We start from the raw sequence: 20,181 nt of genomic DNA, 5'->3' as shown, positions 1-20,181 counted from the left end.
ATTGAAGTTAATATTAAAGTCTAAGCATGACATTGTATTCAATGACCCCTTCTCAACCATTAAAAGAGCCAAGAAAAAGATGGCTTAAAAGTATTAGACATATAGGCTTTTTGATTGTTCATTTTCTTCTCAACTGTCCTTCCCATTTGCTCTAAGGAAGGACTTGACTTTTATTGACATTACAGAAAGTCAGTATTATCTGAAAATCATTCTAAGACTTACTCCAATCCAACTGTTAACAGGAAAAGTTTTATAGACACTTACAACTTTCTTGAGTAAGGTAGGGGAGCTGCTACTACCCCACACTGTTCTAGCTAGAGGCAAACACCTCCCCTTCTTTAATCCTGTGTACTACTCACTTCCACCGCATAGTGGAAAGCTGATGAGCCTGGATGCAGTGACAGGTTCTGAAGGGGCTTGATGTGTGGTTTCTCCCATCCAAATTCTGAGGACCACTCCACTGTCAACATGTGGTCCGTGAAGACAGTTCCAAACACCAAACTACTTGGGTCCGGTTTGGGCTTTAAGATGGTAGCTTGTGTGATGATTAGATCTTTGGCCTGGGAAGAGAAATCAACACCATGAAAAAGAAGTAACTGAACATCACCTGGCTCAATGATGCCATTAAAAAGTAATTTTGGGTTCTTCCTAGTGGTGCAAGGGATCAAAGCACTGCATTACATAGCTCTCCAAAGCCACTGCAGCACAAGTTAGACCCCAGGCCAGGTTGCTGATCCACATGGTATGGCAGACCTCTTCTGACCTACCCGCTGCTCCCCTCAGCAGTGTACTTTGTCAATCTTCCTGTTCTGCGCCCATCTCTGTCTCTGGTGAATCCTCTCACCAACCCTGCACCTCTGGCCTGTACCCCAGTTTTGTAAGCATAAATAAATAAATAAATATTTTAAAGTGACTTACCCCCCCACCCCAATCCCCGCCCATCCCATGGCACAAAGAGTTAGAAGACAGCACTGCAAGCTAGCAACAGCCACTTCAATGTAAGTTTGATCCCCAAACCTGGAGGTGATTCACATGGCATGGCAGACCTCTCCTGACCTGCCCACTACTTCCCTCAGCAGTGTACTTTATCGATTTGCCTATTCTGCGCCCCACTCTGTCTCTGGTGAAGCCTCTCACTGCCTCTAGACCTCTGGCTTGTACCCCAATTCTGAATGAATGAATGAATGAATTCTTGGCTTTTTTTTTTTTTTTTTTGTCCTATCCCCAGAACCTGTTTATCTTATACCTGGAAGCTTGTACCTTTCTTTGGTCCTCACCTACTTTCCCCACCCCAACCCCATTTGAATTTTAAATGTTGGCAACTAACTCAGAAATGTAACAACTCTATGTGAGCCAAACCAACATTACCTGCATTTAGGATTTGCCCTGTGGTCTGAGATTTTTGCCTACCAGAAACACAGACAAATAGCAAGTGGAATTAACTGATGCAGAAGAACACATCCTTTACTTGACTCCCATCAAGGACTCATCTTGAGCATTTAGAAAAGAAAAAAGAGTTGTCTTCTCTAATACAAACAACCACTTATAAAGTGTTAATTAACGTGAACATCGTTGAGAACCAAACCTCTTGGCCATGGTTACACTCCAACTCCCCCTAAGAATTCTTGGCATGAGCCTTCAAACCCCCCTGGGTGCTCTGCAGAAGAAATGAACAGAGGGAACCGAATGTTTTGCTCTTTGAAAACAGAAACATAGAGAATGAACACTAAGATATCAATCCTCTGTTCCGTGTTGAGGAAACAGTGAACAAAGAGCCTTTTATTCAAAAACAGATAAATAAGCGTAATGGAAACAACTTCACCCAGCAGTATCTCACCAAGCCTCCAACAACGCCAGCTTGCCCACAGAAATGGCCAAACATATGAGTGTGCGAAGCTCTGGCACCACCAGCACTACCTGGATAACAGCCACAAAACGCAGACAGAAAACAGAGGAAGGAGCTTTCTGACCAGTAAAAACCAACATAAGCCAGGGCCAACTTGCACCTGTTGAGGGGTTAGAAAGAGGTGAAACTTCACTGTTTTACATACACAGAAGCCCTCACCTCACCCAAAATCAGTCATAGAACATCACTTTGCATCATCAGCTCTTATATTTTTTCAGGGATCTCACTAATTCTGATTAAGTCACTACCTTACAGTTGTTTTAGCCATATTATTTTATTTTAGAAGTAATTTTTAGGGTTGGAAATATATTCTGAAACAACCAGAATGATCACATTGCGATCAAACAGCAGGCATTAAGGAGAGCACACTACTATAATTTTAAGGGTAGTTTAGCAATGCTTCTTTGTGATACACAATAAAATGAGGAATTGGAAGAAATGGATGTTTTGGATGTTTTTCTACCACTAATCCAAGTAAGTAAGTCAACTTAAAACCTTTTGCCTAGTGCAAAAAAAAAAAAAAAAAAAAAAAAAAGAATTGATTTAAAGGAATATATTCTAGGTAAATTGGTTTGAATTCTATTTCTCTCCCTTTATCCTCTAAACCAGGTAAGACATTGGCCAAAATCATCTGTAGGCCTTTTGCAGGTGCCAGCCTGTTTTGTAAATGAAATTTTATTGGACTATATCACACCATTCTTTTACTTTTTCAATGATGCCATAGTCCACCAGTGACAGAAACCTGATGGTCCTGAAGCCTAGAAGTTTTCCAGTCCTTCTATACTATTTACTCAGGACTTGAGTATTTGCAGTTAATTCATCACCCTGTGCACCAAAGCTGGTCTAGCCAGGAGGGCAATTGTGTCAGCTTCTTCCCATGTATTTATTCCCACTATGCAGTGGAAAGCTGATGAGCCACAGGTTTTGAAAGACCGTGCCCTGCAAATGTGATGGTAAAAATTCTCTTAAATACTAAACTAATGTTTGTCAGATTTCAGACGCAGTTCCTAAGAAATGACTGACTCATGGGGAGAAGTTGGCCATGATGAGTTCAAGTGAGTACAATTCCAACACAATCTTTTAGGATGATGAATGGCTCCCCGGTGTGTTTGCACAGTGAAGCACTTCTAATTTCCTTTACTTTGTTATAGAGCTTGGGGGTGGGGGAGGGTTTGGGCTAAGCAAATTCTTGAACCATATCGATATAGTGAAACAGACACTGTGGAAGGTTTCATTACTAAGACAACTAAGGAAAGTTTCTTGGTAAATAGAGAGCTAATAGACAAAAACAGAAAGGTGAGAAAAGGTGAAAATGTAGAGCAGAGTGTGAGAGAAGGGGTGAGAACTTGGTGAATTGGGGTTATAACTTAACTTTTACCAAGTTGTAGACCTCAACTTTTTTTTCAATAACAAACAATGGTATGGAAGGCTTGGTTTTGCAAAAGGAAAGGAAAAGGTGATCCTCGCTGCTATTCCTCTCATTAGCTAGTCTATTCCATGAGTTAATCAATAGGAAGGCAATAAGCACATTATCTTGAAGGATCTGTAAGCACTTCCATAATCTGCCTGAGGGAAACCCATAGACATTGGGGTGTAGACTTTATTTTGGTGACAATTTACTTAAGAATGTTTTAGGACTCTCCCTAGTGGCACAATGGGTTAAAGCACTGCATTATGAAGATCTCCAAAGCCACTGCAGTATGAGTTCAATCCCAGCCAGGGAGCTGACCCACATGGTGCGGCAGACCTCCTCTGGCCCGCCCACTGCTCCCTTCAGCAGTGTACTTTGTCAGATGGCCTGTTCTGCTCCCCACTCTGTCTCTGGTGAATCCTCTCACCCACCACACCTCTGGCCTGTACCCCAGTTCTGTATGAATAAATGTATTTTTTTTAAAAAAGAATGTTTAAACAAACAAGACCTTGAGGCTTTCCCTCATATCAGACACCTGTAGGATGACTCCTTCTTCCTTTCTTCCTCATCTACTTTGTTATTCTGAATACCCGCCTTCATGTTCACTCAGTGGCTGTTGGCTCCAGCAGCCCAGGGCTTAGGTGCTGCTCTACATGAGCACAGGAGGAATCACATCAACACATACATAGTAGGGATGACGGATGCTGTAAAAACTGAAGGTGCAAAAGGGAAAGCGTGGGAAAGAGAAGGCTTGTTAGAAAAAGTAAGGCTGACATTGGAGTGACCTTGAATGAAGGAGGCAGGCCAAACAGGTATCAAGGAGCAAAGAATTCCAGGCCAAAGAAACAGTGCAAAGACAGTGAGGTGGGAACATGATCAGCGTGCTCAAGAAACAGCAAAGAGCACAGTGCGAATGAGGCAATGAGGTAGAAATGGTGTGGATGAAGGAAGATAAATGCTCAGAGGCATTGTGGCTTTGGAAAAGGGAAAAGTCTTTGAGGACCAAGAGACCATCAAACACCAACCTCCAGATGTGCAGCCAAGATTTCACCCCACACCCCTTATGTCTCAGGAATTGTATCACAGTTCTTCTGGCAATTCAAGGCACTCCAGCTTATCTCCCCTTTCCGGGCAGTGTGAAGGCGCCTAAGGATACTACTGATTGTGTGACCACCTTACTGTGATTTCCTGCTGTGTGAAAGGTATAAAAAGGAACACAGCAGGGAGACTGAGGGGGATACTTTAGCCACTGTAACCAGTGGTAAAAATGCAGGAATCTGGGAATTCTGAGCTTCTTCCCTGAGCATCTACACTGGCCCCTCTGCATCAGAGCTTTTCAACCTCGATTCAACTGAGAGGGATTTAAAAGTACTCTCTGGACTCCATTCCAGAACCAGAATCTCAAAGAGATTGGGTGAGGGGTGGTCTGCTATTTGCTTTTAAGCTACCCAAATGATTCTAAATGCACTGTCAGAGCTGACCATCACACCTCCCCATCCACCCCGACCCCACCCCCCATCTTCTTGGAAAGGAAAAGTTCTCCGTGTTAGCTGTTGAGTTCATGACATTGTGCACACCCAACCTACAATCAGTGCATGAAAAGTCCACCCGGGAGTGGGCTCCAAGTTCCACAGAGCATTCCTATCGTGGGAAGGGCTGAGAGTCACTGGCTTATGAGATTCAAGTTGCAGGGATCTGTGAATTCTGACACTGTGTACTCTTCAGTAATCCTGTGACCTTGCTGATGTCAAATCAATTCAACTAAAAGGAAACATGTAATATTTCCTTCCAAACTAGGTGCCTATTTCTGGTATCACCTTCCTTTCTACTTCTTAAGCCTTATTAATTAAAAATAAAATATATTTATTACTTTATTTTAAAATTCTACTGGACAAAAGGGGAGAACAATGAAAAACAAAACAAAACAAAACAAAAATCTATACCTGGCAATGAAGTCCTACTTCTCAGAAATAAGCTCCTTTAACAAATTCATGGTGCCTTTTCCTGTATTTTCTTTGCATCCTTCTTGCTTTCAAGGTCATAGATCATTCTCACAATGTTCTTCCAACCTTGCTTTGTCAAGTCAGTCACTGAAGTGAGATACTTGTACTTTCACGTCTCTCTTTAATATATCTTACGCATCACTTTCAACCACACCCTAGTCGTGAATTTCCTATGTCTCTTCCCTATAATCCTCATGAATATAACCACATGTTTGATCATGACCTCCAGGGTCCATGCATAGCACAATGGCTACATATTCTGTCCAAACATTTTAGCCCAAAAATCAAAGACCCCATGTATGGCAAAACTGCCTTTTTCAGGTCTACTTTCAATTATGTTTTTGCATAAACCTTTTACGTATCATTTAACAGTGCATTCAGCAGCAAGTAAATCAAAAACAAATTGGAGTGGTTTTCTCACATAACAAGTCTAGAGGAATTAAGTCTGGCAACACCATAATGTCAAGGTCTGTGATTTTCTTTCCTCAGGGTCAAAAAAAGATGGTTATAGTTATAGCTTCCACTCTAGCAAACTAATCCTGTTTCAAAGAAAGGAGAAGAAAAGGCACCATCCTATATGCCTGTTCCTTTGACCACAGAAGTGAACCGCCCCAGGAATCTCTACAGTGTTTAGTGGCTAGGAAGCATCAACAGGGTCACCCTGGCTGCAAGGCAGGCTGGAATGTAAACAGACTGCAGCAACCTTTCCTGCAGACAAAATCTGGCTTTGTTAACAAAAAACATGGCTGTGTTGTATTGAGGGTGCACATTAGCCAGCACCTAAACACCGATCAACCCTTAAGCAGTCTTGTTTCCATGCATCAATCTGACAAGGATTGGGGACAGCAAAACTAACACTTGGCTGCAGACACTCCACACTCACCTCATTTTCTTCCTGCCACTTCTACTGGTAACACTGGACGATTTTTATCATGCTTTTAAAAACCATTTTCTTGCTCTACATTTCCTTTCCGAACATGGGTAAAAATAACGGTACTTATAAAGTTGTACTATTCCTGCATCATTAGTGTCTTTTTTCAATTGATCCTCCATGTTCTCTGGTGATTTCAAAGTCATACCATATGTTCGTAGAAAAATTTGGAAGACTGCAATGACTGAATTATGAATTACTAATGAAAAACAGGGCAAATTAAAACCAACAATCTCCTCACCAACCTTTGGGTAACCATTTGCTCAAAAATGGAGAAGCCCACAGTAGGTAAAGCCCACCTTGGATGACAGCACCTGAGAACTACTGTAGCCAACGTCATCCAGTTCACCACTCAGCATCACACCTGTGCTTTTCTACATGACCATAAATTAAATGTCTGGAAGATGACCACTGCATGGCCTCTGCATCCAAAACTGCATAATTCTGTTCTACAAGTATTGCATTTTTCTTGCAAGGAACTATATTTGTTATCTTTTAGAGATGCTTCTAAAATATAATAAGAAGGCATCAAAGAAGAGAATGTCTGATTCGGGGTGTCACATTCTCTGGGGGTCTACATAGCAGAATGAATTTAAAGAGAAAGGGCTCATTACTTTTGATCAAAGAAGAATCTGGAGTCCAAAAAAAAAAACGCCCCAGGATAGAAACACAAGGTATCTCATTGTTGGACCTTGTTGGATATGGCATCTTCCCTTTAGCATGAATGCATCAAAATTCAGGGATGGAGCCATATAAAAACTACCCATGAGAAACCCAAAAGGCAATTTAAAAATTATACATGGGTTGATCAAACAAGAGAGAAAAGAATGCATTAAGAGCAAGATGGTCCTCTAGAAAAGCTATCAGCTTTCCCTCCCAAGTTATTGATTTCATTTTCATGTGCCTTGCACAGATGGGCTGTGAATACAACTACTATTACAGCTCCCATTTTGATATGTAATACACCAGAACAGAATGTTAGTACATCACCCCTTTAGTGAAAATCTAATATATAGAAATCTAAATCAATATAGAGGAGATTATTATCATTTAATTTTTCATTTTGCAAAAAAAAAATAATCTAAGAGTAGAGCCTTTTTAGAAAAAAAATGTATTTATTTATATTGAGGAACTTACTCATTATATAAGATGACACTTAGGAATGCTCAAGTAGGAACATCCTTCTTAACTTATTCTTTCAGAGACCCTCAATATCTGAATCCCCAAAAGGTATCAGTGCTTAGCCTTTACAGACTAGCAGAGTTATTGCTTTTTAAAGGACTAAGAAGAATACAGACAAAACCCACAAAATTATTTTAGGAAGAAAATTACTCCATTTTTTGGTTGTTTTTGTTAGTTTGTTTTCTTTAGTTTCAATTTTTAGAGCAGAGACCTTATCTTGAATTTAACTTTGAATTGTTAATACCCAGCACAGACTCTGGCACATAGCAAAACCTGAGTGTGTGTGTGAGAGTCTGTATGTGTGTGAGTATCTGTGTGTATATGCAATTGATGAGTCAAGTTCTCCCCCTTTCTGAACCCTGCCAGGATGTGAGGTCATTAGGACACTCTGTGCTGTGGATGACAATTGACAGTGACTGAGGAGGCAGCAGGAGGGCAGACTGAGGCATAAAGAGAGAAACAAAACCCTCCATGGTGAAGGGGGAAAATGGTTTATTTATAGAGACAATAATAGTGCCCCTTATATTTATATTTTTTATAATTTCCATTGCATTTTAATAAGATTCTTATTGCTCCTCACTATTCCTTGAAGTATAAAATTATTTAATACATATTAATCCCACTTTTCAGAAGAAAAAGCACTTTTACTTGAAAATGTTAGGCACTGCTTAAAGAAAAAATGTTAAGAAAGTTTTATACAATCAGATAAACCTCGAGGTTAATATTCACAAATTGATTATTTTATGGGAAAAAATGTATCATTTATAAAATGAGATAAGCAATTAGTGTCAGGTAGTCTTTGATGTGATGACTGTACTTATATTACCCCAATAATTCTTCTCCCTGTGGGTGGAATTTCAAACACATGGCAGCAGAACTAAATACTGAATAACCCCCCTGTAAAAAAAAAAAAAAAAGTACCCCAACTCTCACAAAGAAATGGATTTAGTCAGTGAACTGCTGTCATTTAGCCTCTAGCAAAAAGCTTACCTTAAAGGTCTCCACTAGCAAAAAGCTTACCTTAAAGGTCTCCACCACCTCTTTTGATCCTCCTTCTCCAGCACATTCCGCCAAGCATCCGTTATTGCAGTCCTTAAAGAAGAAGTAAACCCATTAAGTAAAGCTTGGTGGGTTACTGGGGACGAGGGTACCCCCTATCACTCACCATTACACCGTGCGCTCGGCTCTGGTACCAAGCAAACAGGAAAAGGAGCTCAAACACCCAGGCGGCAGCCCGGAACCCAGCGCCGTGGGAGTGCGGCCCTCGCCTTTCTTCTCAGCCCGAGGTCGCTGCGGTTTCTGTGCTCCACCGCTGGCCGAGGGCAGACTGGTTAAGTTCCAGGTTAGCCCTCAGAGCCAGGGTTCACCAGCCAAGAACAGAAGGCGATTGTCTTCCGTATATCCGAGTAAATAGTCTAGACTAGGGTTTTAAGCCATTTATAGAAAAATCTCCCGGGCGCGCTCAGCCTCGTGGTCTTGTCAATCACGCGCGCACAATAGCGAGCCTGGAAAAAGAATCCGGACCAGAGTGAACCATTTTCTCCAACGGCGGGGTCGTGCAATGCAGACATATCAAACCCCACAAATTAAAGGCAAAATCTCTTGGTCTAGGTTGTCATTTAAGCGCTATTTAGTGACACAAAGAAAGCAGGACGATTGGGAAAAGGTGCGCGCGCGTGCGTATACACACACACACGCACACACACACCAGCTTATTCTGCTAAATTACTACGGGGGAGAAGGGGAGGAAGAAAAAGATCCAAGGAGGCAGAAGGCTGCGGTCAAAATATTTTGGGGAGGCGAAGGCACGCAGGATATGACTGTCAGTTCTGGAAGCCCAGAAATTCCACTCCCGCCTCCTCCCCCAAAGCGGCTTCCATGGCGACCCTCACGTCCCGGTGGGATTCAGAGCCTCCCTCACCACCAGGCAGGCAGGGACCACTTGGGCAGAGGTCACAAGCTAGGACGCCAGATTTGGGGCAAGGCTGGGGGAGGGGGAGGAGAAGCCCGGGTGGAAGAGAATGACAGTGCGAGGTTAAAGAAGATGGTGCAGGAAACCGCAGCAAAGCCCCGGGCCCGGCCAGCCCTTTTCTGGGAGCTGGGGTCCGCCAATCCGCCGCCCTTCTGCAGATGCGGGGGCTGGAAGTACCTGGTGGGCGAGGGTCTCGGCGACGCGTAAAGAGCTGGCCATAGGGAGGCTCCGCGAGCGCAGGGCTGCGGAGAGAGGCGGCTGTACGCAGCGGACTGTTGGGCGCAAAAGCGGGCGACTCGGCCAAGCCCCGGCGCACAGCCCGCGCTGTGCCGCCTGCCACCGCCCGGAGCCCCGCGCCAGGGCTAGGCGCAACTCTTCCAGCATCCCTGCGGACAGAGCGTCTAGCTGGTTCCAGCCGTTCTTCAGATGGGAAAACTCAAGCCGCTGTCCCTGCCACGAGGTCCGCGCAGGGCCCGAGAGTGCGCGCCAGGAGCAAGCGCCTTTCCAAGCTCAGGCACTGCGCGAGTATCATTCTTTAGCAAAGTACTCTTGGGTGAGCAACCCAGAAAGGCACGGCCACTTGCGGGAAATTAATTATACTTAGGGCAGGTTTTCCATCGACAAAGGCAGTTTCTACCTCCAAGACATTGCAGCCAGCAATTGGCCATTGTGCTTTGGGTTCCGCCACAACCACTCCCCTCCCCCATTCTGCTCGTACAAACTTAAGGGAGAGTAGGTAAATCCGAAGTTTAGATTTCTGTATGCCATCCATCCAAGTCAGCTTTATAATGGGCTTTTGTGGGGCTACCAGGCTCTCATCCCCTGAAATCTGTTTCTACCCAAAGACTTCAACACTACTTAGAAAAGTCTGGCCCAATATTCATTGTTTGGGTGTTCAATTGACCTTGAAGAACTCTGAACTGTGTTTGGCAGTTTAGCAATATCTAGAAAAGGTCCGAGGAAGTGTCCAAAAGGGTCCAAAAGGAGAGGTTGAAATTCCTCTCCTTTTGGTAGGAAAAGGGAAGACTGATACAACTCTTGTATGCTCTGCTGTCTTCTCCCAGAACAAAATCAGGCAGAAATATGAGACTTTGGCTCTTTTAAAATGAATAGGGAGCAGTCACTTGGACTGACTTGATCTTGGAACATGGAGAGGGCAGTTTATTCTGGGTGAAAGTGGTTAAATTCAGCATGATTTTAGAGCTGATTTCATATGGTCCTAAAGACAATATAGCTAGCTCTAATCTTATCAGCTTGGAAAAGAACATTCTCTTCTCCCTTCTTCCTGCCCTTTTATACAAGTCATAAAAAGCCTCTAAGTCTGAGGTGGAGTCTCCAGGTTCTGCAGCATCAAAGAGTGACCATGGTTGCTGAAACCAAAATTCTTTTATTTAACACATGTAAAATCATATTTTAAAGTATTTAAGTACAGGTCAAATAAATTCTAGAGCTAAGAATAAGCACCCCTAAAGAGTTATAAATTTATGTGCATTGGGAAAGACTGATGAAAGCCTGTTCTAAAAAGCAGACTCAACATAACTCCAATTTTCTTGCTATTTAAAATGGTACCTGTAGGTCCTCCCTTTACAGTTGAAAAAACATGTATGATATAAGAGAATTACCTTGATTCCACCTTCCTTTAGAGACAGCTGTCTGTACTGCTTCCATTTCCTCCCCTTTCAAGGGACTATCAGTTGACTTCCATCTAATTATTCTACCTAAACCAGCTTCCTAATAGCCTTCATTTTACTTGACCCAAAGTTTTTTGTTTGTTTGTTTTTGTCCAGCGCATTGACCTTAATTACATTAGGGTAGATTTTCCAACTGTAAATACAGTTTCTGCCTCCAAGACTTTGCAGTTGGTGATTGGCCATTGTACTTGGGCCCCTGCACACCATGCTGAAGATACCCAAATATAAGCGCACCTGTCTTAAGCAAGCAACACCTACAGTCAAAACATTTATTATGTGTGTGACACTTGTCTCAAACATTTATTATGTGTGTGACACTTGTGAAGTGTGTGAGGTGGAGTCTCCAGGTTCCAGAGAAAGACTGATAGAAGAAAAAATACTACTTGTGTTAAAAGCATTAACTTATCCCAAAAGGTAAAATTGCAAATCTAATAAATGCTACCTGTGCTTTAAGCACCTCTAATAATGCAATGTAGCTGACCCAGAATAGCCTAGGGAGAATTTCCTGCAAGGGATTCTTGAGCAGAGATCTGAAGGATCCATATATATGGATAGATAGATACATATCCCAAAGTAAGAACCTCCAGAATAACAGTGAAAGGGCCTTTCAGAGAGGGGAAGAAACATGGTACTTACAAAGAACCAAACCTGAGCCAGAGGCTTCAGTAGACACAGGCGGAGGGAGTCAGCCCAGGGAGACTGGGAAGGCAGAGGAGGGCCAAACTTGCAGTGCCTCATAGAGAATTCACAGTCCTGTTATAGCTTATTTAACTCAGTTTATGAAGGACCAGGCAGATGTTAGAAGTAGTCTAAAGGCAGACACATTTCTGGGTCAGGAAGAGTAAAGTGAATTTGCAAACAGACATGAAGCAGACTTCTTCCAGGTTAGGTTTGTTGAACTCCGAGCTTGAGATTTATTTGCATGTCTAGCCATAGGAATTATGTGGACTTCTATCACTTATCTGTAAAATAACTCAAAACCAATGAAGCAGTGTAAAATACTGTGAAAGGGCTTAGAGAATCCTAGAAACAAGAAAAGAACTACCGGAAGGTTAGGGTTGGTAGGGCATGGGGGTGGAGGGCTGATGGGCTTGAAGTGTGCTCTGCTCTTTGGAGACCAGAGGAGGAAGTCCTGGTGCGGGGAGATTGATCTACGAGGAAATTATTACAAAACCCATATGAGATGATGAGATGGGCTCGAGCTGTTGCATGTGTGATGACCATTAATATGTTGGACGTGGCAGGTGACATTGATGGGGAGAAGCAGCCAGGTTCAGCAAGCTTTAGATGGGCTGGGCATCAAAGAAGGGAGAGTAAGATGCCCCGCAGTTCGGCTCCTCAGATGGGTGATAGTGGCTGGAAAATGGAAAGCTGCAGACGGTATGCTCTGAGGAGACCAGGAGGAGTATGGGAGCCGTTTTGAGCTGCCTCTGGAGTGGCCTTTTGGGGCATGTCTTTCTGAGCTCCAAGGAGAATTCTGGATTAAGGTAAACATTTGATGAATCCCTGGCAAGTCAGTGGTAACTGAAGCAAAGGGTGCAAACAAGAACGTCTTTTCTGTACTTGGTTTTCTTATCTGTCAGAGGGGACAGTTGCAACACTTTCTGATTGCCAGCTAGGATGGATGACTACTACCCAGGTGAAATATGCAAGTGACATAGAGCCTTACCTGGAAAATCTTAATTCCTCCATAAATGTAAGGAATCATCATCTCTCTGGTTGACAGGCAATAAAAAATTTATATTTCAAAACTAGATATCAGTATCAGAGAGAAAGTGTGAGACGTTGAGAGCTGTATGGTCTCTACTGTACCTACTCAGTACTGCAGAAGCCGCCCCAGGCAGCATGTAGAAGAACAGGCATAGCTCCCCATTTATAGTCCCCATAGAACTGTTTTCCAAAAATGGGGCGGGTGGATTTGGTCTACAGATGATAGGTTCCTGATCTCTACTCTATGTAGTTGCCCCAGCTAGAAATGTAAAAGGTATCCTTCAAGCACGGTCAGGTAATCCCTGATATTCTAGCTCAGAGTACCCTAATGGTCCCCCAGCCATGTTATTCTCTAGCCTCCCTGTAGTCTCCCTGCCTCCAGCCTTACTTCCCTTGAAGCCCTTCTCTCCACAGCAACCAGGGAAATCATCTCAAATGCAAATCTAATTCTGACCATATACCTCTTGGCTGCAAAAGCGTCAATTTTTTTTAAAGGTTTATTTATGCATTACAGAACTGGGGTACAGGCCAGAGGTGCAGGAGTGGTGAGAGGCTTCACCAGAGACAGAGTGGAGAGCGGAACAGGCTGACTGACAAAGTACACTGCTGAGGGGAGCAGTGGGCAGGTCAGGAGAGGTCTGCCGTGCCATGTGGTCACCTCCAGGGCAGGAATCAAACTCATGCTGAAGTGGCTTTAGCTTCTTAGTGCTGTGCTTTAACCTGCTGCGCCACCAGGGAGGGCCCAAAAATGTCAAGGTCTTATCTCACCATTATGAGTTGTTTGAATAACAGTGTCCCAGTTTTTAATGACAGGAAATTATATTCATTTTGTCCACCTGGCAATCCTTCTTTATATAAAGACAAGCACAGGGTGGATCTTAACAACTGTCTATTTAATAGCAGTTGTCTCATTTTTTTTTTTAAGTACATCCTTATGTGCTTTGGAATTTTAACTGCAGAAGTTTATAATCTACAGGTTCAAAATGTCCTCAGAGGGCCCTCCCTGGTAAGGCAGTGGGTTAGGATGCAGCAGTGCAAGCTGGCCACAGCTGCTTCAGTGCAAGTTCAATCCCTAGCCCCAGAGGTGGTCCACATGGCGCGGCAGACCTCTCCTGACCCGCCTGCTGCTCCCCTCAGCAGTGAATCTCACTGAACTGCTTGTTCTGCTCCCCACTCTGTTTCTGGTGATGCCTTTCATTGCCCCTGTGTCTCTGGCTTGTACCGCAGTTCTGCATGAATAAGTAAATAAATCTTAAAAAAAAAAAGTCCTCAGAGCCCTTCCTCCCCCTTGACATAGGCACCTTTCTCCATGGAACCTCTGTCCTTTGAACTAAAATCTTTCTCCTTCCATCTTCTCTGTTCTCTGTGTTCTTTCTTCTTTTTTCTCTTCAACCAGCTATCACACAGGCTGTCCGTGTATTATGACCATTAAAGGATTAGACCAGTGTTTTTCCAATAGAGTTTTCTGGATGATGGAAATGGTCCATGTCTGCACCAGAAACCACAAAGTCAGGTTCAAATTAAGCAATTGAAATGTGGTTAGTGTGACTAAGGAGCTGAATGTGTAATGTGCTTGATGTTACTTAGATTGCATTAATACATAAATAACCACAGATCATGTTTGATCAGAGCTGAGGGTTGGTATCCTAGTTCTATGACGTATAAGCTCTGCGACCTTGGCAAATTACTGACCTCTTCTCAGCCTCACCTTAAAACCAGAAAAAAAACTTAATACAAGGAGATGTACAAAGGGTGCAAGTGTATGAACATCTGGTAGTGACTTAAATCACTATTGTTACATCTCTGTTTTTCAATTTAAGACAATGGCCATTGCTTTTCACTTACATGTAGCATTGGGTCAAGGTATATTAGTCATCAGAATACTATGTTATGAGGGCCCTCCCTGATGGTGCAGTAGGTTGAAGTGCAGCACCACGAAGCTCACTGCTCCCACTTCACTGAGAGTTCGATCCCCAGCCGGGGCATGGCAGACGTCTCCTGACCCACCCGCTGCTCTCCTCAGCAGATTACTTCATAGATCTGCCTGTCCTACTCCCTGTTCTGCCTTTGGTGAATACTCTCACCACTCTCCACCTCTGGCCTGTACCCCAATTCTGTATACATAAATAAAACTTTAAAAAAAAAGAAAAGAATAATATGGTATGAGGAGAAACTTAAAATGTGTATCTATGGCTTCTGGGTTTTATTTTCATGTAACATCTGTTTTGTTTTTAAAAAGCTTCATTCTGGTTCATAAAAACAAACTGCACACCTATTACTTACATATTTTCTGCTTGGTATTGGAAAGATGAAAATGTAGCTTTTACCTGCCCTGAAAATCCCCAGCTCATATCTCCAGAAAGGTGAGCCTAGAAGAAATCTTGATGGAAGAACTCTCCCTTAGGTTGATTTGCTGTCAAGCCCTCTTTAACCAAGTGATTCTGTGTGGTGATATGTCTAGAGTTGCAGTATGACACAGTCTACAACCTGGTGACTTAGGGGCACAGAAGTCCACTGTCTGCAGTTCTGGAACCCCAGATTGACCATCTTTCCATGGAAAACTGCAGGAAAGAATTCTTCCCTGGCTCTTCCAGCTTCTGGTAGCCCTGGTGTTCTTTGGCTTTTGGCTGCCTCACTTCAGTCTCTGAAAGGGAGAGGGATCACAGGCTTTCTCTTTGTGGCTATGTTCTCTCCTCTCTGCTCTCTGTCCTGTTTCCCTCTTCTTATGTCACCAGATATAATGGATCAGAGGCCCAACTAATTCAGCCTGACCTCTTTTTAACTTGCTTGCATCTGCGAAGAACTTATTCCCAAATGAGGCACTAGGGTTATGATTTCAACATTACCTTTTTGGGTAATGTTGAAAATCCAGCTTATTAACAGTTAACTAGCTTCAATGATCAAGACAGCTTTCATGTTTTCTGCTTAACATGAACTTTTGTTTGTTTTAACTAGAAAAAGGATTTATAACAAAATGTGATTTTCATACCACTTTTCATCAGGACTTTAGGATGATATAAGAACAGGTCCTTAAAAATATTTACCGATTGTCTGCAAAAGATCAATCACAAAAATATTTTCCCCTTCCCTTCTCACCCCATTTAGTAAGTTGCCAAGCCAGCCAGTGGCCCTCTGTTCCTACTTTGCTCTCATTGCTCCTGGGAACAGTCGTCCAGGTATTCTCCAGCTCAATCCTGGAAGTTCTGCCTGCTCCCTCATCTAGCACATTCTCCATGCTGTAATCTATGTTCTTTCTGAAAAGCCTTTCTAAATACTCAATTACAACTCAAAATGTAATCATATCTGTCATTGGGTCAGTCATGATCTTTTGGCACTTGGGTACTCAATTCCTTATCTAACACTCAATAGACCTCCAGGCACACTGTACATTCTGTTGTATCACTTTCCAGAGACGTTAACTGAGTTTGCAAGATCAAGTGACTGTAAATTAATTAATTCTGATCCCCTAAGGTACCTGGTCTTGCCTGCCTTTATGACTCATGCCAAATGTTCAAATTCTATATTGGCACACCCCTATCTGTATATATGTTAGCACATGTGACAGCGTATATTTCCCAAGGATTGGACTGTTCTTCCAAAGATGGCTGTACATGATCTTCCTTTACACGCTCTCTGTTCAACCCCACCTTGGGGCACAGAGTTTATTTTCTCTACCCTTTCAATCTGGGTGGGGCCTATTACTGTGGAATAAAGACAAAATACAGAAGTGAAGCTGTTCCAATTCTGGGCGTACACTTTATCTGGCCTGACAGTTTCTGCTTCTTTCCTTTTGTAAGACTCTTAGATACTATATCTCCAGAAAATAAGCCTGCTGCAAGAAGCCCAAACCCCACGGAGAAACCATGTACAAGCTCACTTACCCAGGTCCTCAGATGACCAATCCAGCCAACATCCAGTCTCAGCCTGATGAGAGGATTATCTTGACCATCTACCCCAGCTGAGCCTTCGGAGTATCCACTAAAACCATAGTGACAGCCCAGGCCCAAAATTACCCACCTGACCCCAGAAAATCTACACAACCATGAGAGATGGTCATATAGTGTTAACTGAAGCCACCAAGTTTGATAGTTGATTATACACCAGGTTAAACAAAACAGCCTGCAAGCCTGACATATGTTTAGCGATTGTGAAATAACGAATAAGCAGTACACAAAAGAGGCTGGGTAAACATAAAATAATTAGCACTGGAAAGTATCTTACTAATTATGGTTTTATTCTACCATTCTTGGCTAAGTACCCAAAATATACAAGGGCCACGTAATCATTAATGACTGTAGATCTAGATATAAACAATCGTCTTGATCTTATCAAAATTCCACATCCGTTCTGATGAAATCAGGGTATGGATAATGGAGACCTTGTAATAAGAATGAGAAAAATATTAGCTATCTTGATTTGTTTCTTTAGTTTACCATTAATTTCTTTATACTGTCTTAAAGCTTTAACATTTTTAATTGCATTTATTTGTTTTACTTGCAAATTTTTATTTGCATTTATTTATTTGCTTGTCTTTTATAGACAGTTGTTCTTTTTACAAAGATTAAAAATTCACACTGATATAATCTGTAAATCTCTCTAACCCAGCTCATGTAAGCTGGCCCAAATCACAACCAGCTGGAAAAGGTCGAGTGTGTGAAGAAATGCCCTTGGCAGAAGAAATGCCCTCGCCCTGACCCCCCCATCCCCAACCCCAACTGCCCAGAGCCTGTGACAGCATCACCACTTGATGGGGGCCCATGTAACCCCATGTGAGTTAAATAGAAGCACCACTTAATTTTTCCTACATGTTAGATCTAATAGTCACACATTTCTTAAGGACATTTTGGTCAAGGAAAGGCTACTTCTGTGGCCTTGGGTACCCAATAAGTGGACCCACACAGCTGAATGTGCAGTAAGCTGGCCATGTAGGTCTTTGTAATGACACTGTAACACAAAAATAACAACAAAATCACTTAAGAGCACCTTCCTCAGACTGTATCCCTATTACATCGCCCCTGAGTCCCCAGAGGTTGCACTTCACGGGTGGCACTAAGCTCAGTCTAGGGTTCTGAGTGACCTGGAGCAATACCTCTCTTAGGCTGCCCTCTCATTCTGTGTCTCCCTTCCTTGCATTCTCCTCATTCTTGTTCCCATTTTCCTGGGCATACAGGAGCCTTAATGTGTCCCCTACATGCCCTAAAATGAAGGGACAGGTGGACAAGGAAATAGATACCTGAAGATTAGAAATGCCATTTCATGATTGGAAACAAATGAAGCTTATAGAAGCTTATAATTTGACTGTTTTTTTTTTTTTAAGATTTACTTATTTGTCCATACAGAACTGAGGTACAGGCCAGAGGTACAGGGGTGGTGAAAGGATTCACCAGAACAGAGTGGGGAGCAGGACAGGCAGAGTGACAAAGTACACTGCTGAGGGGAGCAGCGGACAGGTAGGATAGGTCTGCCACACCATGTGGGTCACCTCCAGGGTGGGGACTGAACTCATACCAAAGTGGCTTTAGCTTCTTAGTGCAGTGCTTTAACCCGCTGCGCCACCAGGGAGGGCCTAATTTGGCTTTTCACAGAAATAGAATCATAGATCCACTTCTGAGAAGGAGAAACTAATTCTAATCCAATGAGGCTTATGTTTTAAAAGCCCTAGCATTATCTGGATGGTTTTGGAAGAACATTTATTTGGCACCAATAATCAAGTAGCTGTTCTGCTTATACATGCAGATTAGTCAACTTTGAGCAAAAGGAAAGGATATCACGCCACAATCATGACAGATGTATTTGTTAAGTTCCTTATTTACAAAAGAAACCCCAACATATTCCCTTTAAGGTAAATTGATTTTATTAAGTAGGCAGTAAGCAAAAATATGAGAAGGGAGTGGTTGATGGTTGGTTGACAATTTACACCAAAGGAAAAATAGAGATTAGTCCCAAGATTCCCGTGAACACCAAAATCCAGAGATGCTCAGGACCCTTACATTTGCATATAACTTATACATATCCTCTTGTGTAATTCAGATCTTCTCTGGAGTATTTAATAACTAATATGAAACCAATGCTCTGTGAATATTTGCTAGATTATTATTCAGGGGCTATAACAAGAACAAAGAGTCTGCACATGCTCAATAGAGAACCAAACATCCTAGGCCGAAGGCTAGACTATCAATCTCCCATCTCTGGTTGCTTGGATGAAGAATGAGGCTCTACAAATACAGAGAATTGCCTTGAGGTATTTCGGAATACAGAAAACTCTTGAAGAGTTACTGAAAAATATTTTCCTGGGAGTGTAATATATTTCCAAGAAAATATAAAATACTAACTTCTCTCCAATCCCTTTTGCTTTAAGATGCGTCATTCTGTCAGAAGTAAACTTGGCATTTTTCACTCCTCCCCTGTGTGGCCACATCAGTTGTACAATGGACACACAGACCAGATGAGAGAATCTACCACGCTTCCTGGTGGTGAACTTCTCCAGGCATGCCTCATGTAACTGTTACACACTCTTTAGAAACCTCCATTACTCTAATATTATATGGCGAGATAAGGCAGGGGCATGAGATACAGGTACCCCAGGGCACAGTGAAAGACCTGCCATCTTCATTGCTCTGAGGATAGAAGAGGGGAAGTCTTTAAAAGTTGCCTTGACTTCTGCTGTGTGGTCTGAATTCCTGCTGAATTCAGACTATATAGCAACACCCCATGAAATGTCCATACACCCCCAGTGGGAGAGACATTGCAAGGAGACAGTCTTGGCGGCTGATGTGGGTTTCGGAAACTTGGGGAGGGTCTCACTGACTCCCTCGTTGGCACTGCCCATGTCTTCGGGCACTAGGGGGTTTGTGTAGCTTGATGGGCAATTTGATGAGAAGGAAAACAAAGCTTTTCTTTTGTCCAGTGGGGAAAAAATGACATGCTGAAAGGGGAGGTGGGAAGGAACTGGCAAAATGCTCCCTCCTAGATATTTTCCTGATCTACACCAGGCTTGGGAAAGACTTGGAGGTATATGACCTGGAAGTTGGCTTTCCAGCACTTGTCTGACCTGCACTGCTTTTCCAAGCCTTCCTGTGGCCCCAGGGCATGAATTCTGCTTATTAGAGATGCTTGTTGAACCTGACATTCACTGGAGCAGTCATGACCCCCGATAATGGACTGACTGCTTGTGGGTGGACCAGGCTCTATCTCGGCAGTGATCTCATCCGATGGATGCAGTCAAAAAAAAGTGTGAAGGCCCTCCCTGGTGGCGCAGTGGGTTAAAGCACAGCACAAAGAAGCCTAAGCCACTTCCGCATAAGTTCAATCCCCGCCTGCCCTGGGGGTGACCACATGGCACGGCAGACCTCTCCTGACCCGCCCGCTACTCCCC

The 20,181-nt window shown here is 43.0% G+C and overlaps 1 protein-coding gene across 4 annotated transcripts in view; it reads right to left on the bottom strand.

The window, feature by feature from the left end:
- The window catches only part of BCAT1 (branched chain amino-acid transaminase 1, cytosolic), an 83,107-nt gene that overhangs the window by 45,150 nt on the left and 17,776 nt on the right, over positions 1-20,181 (bottom strand). Inside the window, exons 1-4 of one of the 4 annotated variants that reach the window (XM_012732898.1) lie at positions 9,583-9,662; positions 8,599-8,938; positions 8,454-8,525; positions 360-560 (exon numbers count right to left, since the gene is read on the bottom strand). In XM_012732898.1, coding sequence (XP_012588352.1) covers positions 360-560; positions 8,454-8,525; positions 8,599-8,601 — 276 coding nt within the window. In that variant the 5' untranslated portion in view covers positions 8,602-8,938; positions 9,583-9,662. Of the gene's footprint in view, positions 1-359; positions 561-8,453; positions 8,526-8,598; positions 8,996-9,582; positions 9,716-20,181 lie in introns of those variants that run through there. The other 3 variants (XM_004693207.2, XM_012732899.1, XM_012732897.1) reach the window with 3 other exon arrangements.

The sequence above is a fragment of the Condylura cristata genome, unplaced genomic scaffold (assembly GCF_000260355.1).
Source record: "Condylura cristata isolate star-nosed mole 26May11 unplaced genomic scaffold, ConCri1.0 scaffold00036, whole genome shotgun sequence".
Lineage (NCBI taxonomy): Eukaryota > Metazoa > Chordata > Mammalia > Eulipotyphla > Talpidae > Condylura > Condylura cristata.
The sequence above is the reverse complement of the archived record's forward strand: the minus strand, read 5'-3'. Positions and strand labels throughout refer to the sequence as shown.